At 54.2% G+C, this 3,417-nt stretch overlaps 1 protein-coding gene across 1 annotated transcript in view; it reads right to left on the bottom strand.

Annotated features, from left to right (window-relative positions):
• LOC107124820 overlaps nucleotides 1–3,417 on the bottom strand; it is a 43,652-nt gene extending 40,235 nt beyond the window's left edge. Inside the window, exons 1-5 of the mRNA XM_015428329.1 lie at nucleotides 3,274–3,417; nucleotides 2,890–3,071; nucleotides 1,880–1,997; nucleotides 545–619; nucleotides 309–444 (exon numbers count right to left, since the gene is read on the bottom strand). Of these exons, the coding sequence (XP_015283815.1) occupies nucleotides 309–444; nucleotides 545–619; nucleotides 1,880–1,997; nucleotides 2,890–3,071; nucleotides 3,274–3,417 (655 nt within the window). The remainder of the gene's footprint in view (nucleotides 1–308; nucleotides 445–544; nucleotides 620–1,879; nucleotides 1,998–2,889; nucleotides 3,072–3,273) is intronic.

Raw genomic sequence — 3,417 nt, 5'->3', positions numbered from 1 at the left:
GGGGGGGGGGGCAACAGTGGGGGGGGGCTTCTAATGCCCTGGCCCCACTGCTGGACCTCCTGAGGGCACCTGGTATTTTTGGCTACTGCGTGACACAGGAGTGTTGGACTGGATGGGCCTTTGGCTTGACCCAACATTGGCTTCTCTGATGTTCTCTTTCGGGAGCCATCCCCAGATGTCTTTCCCCCCTACACAGAACAGGCACAGATTCTTCGGCCTTCCTTCTTGGGAAAGGTACCCCCCAACCCCTTGACCGTCTCGGGTGCCCTCTTCTGGACTTCTTCCCACCCTGCCATGTCAGCCCCAACCAAGCCACGCCCCTACCTCCAGGCCGGTGTTGAAATCCATCCGGATCCGCTGCTTGGAGAACCTATTCCGGGCCTGAACGCAGATGAGACCGATGGCACGCAGCTTGGCCTCCTTCTGCTTCTGCAGGGCACTGAGCTACAGGGGGAAGAAGGACACAGGCGGGCTGAGGAGGCTGGAGGGAGGGAGGAACCCCGAGTCTTTCCAAAGGAGCGAGGGAGGGGAGAGGACGGCTTACCCGGAACTCCTTCTCCAGGAAGTCGTGCTGCTTCTGTAGCCAGGCTGGGTCCGCGGCCTCAACTCCCGGCCTCTGCTGTCAAGCAACAAAACACACCACCACATCACTTGCAACAAAGCGGCAGGCACAGCAGCCCTTGACCGACTGCACCACCAGCTGACTAAGGCAGTGGCCTGGCTGGATGCTCCTGGCCCCTTGACCTGCAGGAGTGCTGTCCAGCACCAAGAGAAATTGCAGCACATGGTGGTGAGGGGACGGGACCTTCAGAACTGATACCCACAAAGTAATTCCACAAAGAGATCCTGGGTCTGTTGGGCATCAAAGCACAACCGGCCTGCAGTTTTGCCAAAGCAGCAGCTCCATCCAGAACTGCGTGCATGCTGGGCTTCCGCAAAGCGCACTCAGCTGCATCAGTTTCCAGTTCTTCAGGCCTCGAAAAAGATGCCTGGAAACATCTGAGACTCCAGAAAAGCAGCTGGGAAAGAATCCCGGGGGCTGGGGGGCCAGAGCTGCTCTCTGCTCCTCTCCACAGGAAGGAAAGCGGCAGAAACCCTGCCCCATCGGCTTAATTCACGTAGGTTGCAGAAGGTTAAGTTTCCGGAAGCGAATCCAATGGAAACAAGATGCTCAAAGGGCTCGTTTATTCCGAGCGGCACAGCTGAGCTAGCCACGCGCAACCCACGTCAGCACCAGAGTTCTCTCTAAGCTGAGTTAGTGATCACCTGCTGCACCCCCACACTGCTTGCCCCAATGACCTTGGAGCCTCCTTTACTCCATCATTACAAACCACTCTCTCTGATAAAGACAAAACATTTATTTTCGGTGTGGTTTCCTGTTTTAGAATATCTAAAACCACAGGACGAAATTCCATCAGTGATTAATGGTTTATATTGGGTATGATATTACGACGTTACAATAAGAACTGTAACAAATATTGTACGTAATATAAGTACTCTAATGTATTGTTACTGTTCCTACAGTTATCTCTTTGCTATTTGGTTATATGCAGTTATTTACTGGTTTGTTTTTGTATGCTTAACCTTTAATAAAATTGTTCAGAGGAGGGGAAAATGACTTGGAGCCCCCCCTCCCCGTTTGAGAGGACTTGGAGGAGCAAGCCAGGGGGCGTGAACCAAAGGAACCTCCCCCACCTGCTCCTCTTAGTTCAGATTCACTGTTTTGCCACTTGTGCCGGAGGCAGGATCAAAGATGCTTTTGCCTACGGCTCAGAAGGGTAAAGCAACTGCTGAGCCAAGCCCATTCCCAAGGAGAGGACCCACTGCCTGGCAGCAGGGCCGAGGGAAGCGGGGGTCACTTGGAGGACTTCCTTCGTACCTCCAGGTGCAGAGCCATGTGGAGGGTCCCCTTCTCCTCTTCCGCCTGCATCCTCTGGCCTTCCAGCTCTTCCAGTTCTTCTTCCAAGGGCTGGATCTCCTCTCTCAGGTCCAGGTCCCTGCGGGATTCAAGCAGCCCTGAGCATTTTTAGAAATGTGCTTAAAGGACTCAAGTGTAGCGGCTAGCCTGTCTGTAGTGCCGGGTGGCACGAGAGAATCCCCGGCTACCAAACAGGGCTTTCTCTCCAAGGCACCTAAAAAGAACATCCTCTGCTTGGCAAACGGAGCCCAGCTCTGCCCTTCCCATCAACCACCACCCGCTCTCAGACCCTCCGCTTGCTTTCCAGTGAAGCAAGGCGAACTGTTCTCCCACCGGTCCTGGGAGCTTCAGGCCCGACTCCACGCAGACACAGCGCCTCATCCTGGCCTGTGAGAGCTACATGGGGTGCAGCTGTTGAGGAAAGGAAGGGTGAAAATGCCTCTCGCTGTCGTGGTTAGGAGTGCGGGCTCTACTCTGGGAGAACCAGGTTTGATTCCCCACATTGGTTTCATTTCACGATGTTTCTCTGCAATGCCTGCCATGGATATAGGGGGAGGGAACTGAATGGGTGTTTTGAGTGAGTGCTTGAAGAAGCCATAACTTTCCTTAAGGTTGTGCCCCATCACCGGTTCCCAAGGAGCTGGCCTTGGAGACTCTCTTGACAAGCCTGAACACAGATAAGGCGCCATATACATCTGTCAGAGTTGCCACAGTAACTGTAGGGGCTGAATAGTGACGTATGCAAGAGGTGTGGGGTGTATTTTGTATTATCTATAACAGGGGCTTTTGTGCACCTTTTTCCGGTTCTGACACAGAGCTTCTTTCCCAAAGTAAGCATATCTCAATAAACTATCACTGCCAAAGTGCATTGTGGAGAGTGTCTTAATTGGGAGACCTTGGTGGGGTATAAATCCTTCTTGCTACCCACCCCCTGCACGCAGCTGCCCCCTGCTGGCAGAAACGGAGGTTACCTGACTATGTCCGAGATGTTAAAGCTGTCCGTCTTGGTGCAGACGAAGGCCAGGTTCCCATACAGGCCGTCCATGAAGAGCTGCCTGCGCAGGTTGCTGTTCAGGATCTCCTTGGCAGTCTTGTCGTCCACGGCCCGCGTGATGCTGGCAACGACCCACACCGCGTTGCAGTTCTTTAGGTACTGGAGGGCAAGACCACCCCTTGCGTTAAAGAAAAATAGGAGGCAGCCACAGGACAGAGGCGAGGGCCTGGCTGCAAAGTCGTGCGGGGCTTGTGCATGGAAATATAAAACACGCTACTAGGACAAAAGCCACAGGACCTCTGAGGGGAGACTAATACAGGCCCAGCCGCCCCCCCCCCAAAAAAAAGGGATTCCGTCCTACCTCTTTGGCCGCATTGTCCCTGGCTGCATTGGAGTCCCGGATTCCTGGCAGGTCCACCAGCACCACGCCCGTCTTCAAGGCCTCTGCTTGGGCGACCCGGATCTTCACACATTTCACGATGGGCCAGAACTCTCCGCCTTTCAT

Source organism: Gekko japonicus, unplaced genomic scaffold (genome assembly GCF_001447785.1).
Source record: "Gekko japonicus isolate JY-2015 unplaced genomic scaffold, Gekko_japonicus_V1.1 scaffold3659, whole genome shotgun sequence".
NCBI lineage: Eukaryota > Metazoa > Chordata > Lepidosauria > Squamata > Gekkonidae > Gekko > Gekko japonicus.
This window is presented reverse-complemented; position numbering and strand designations above follow the sequence as displayed.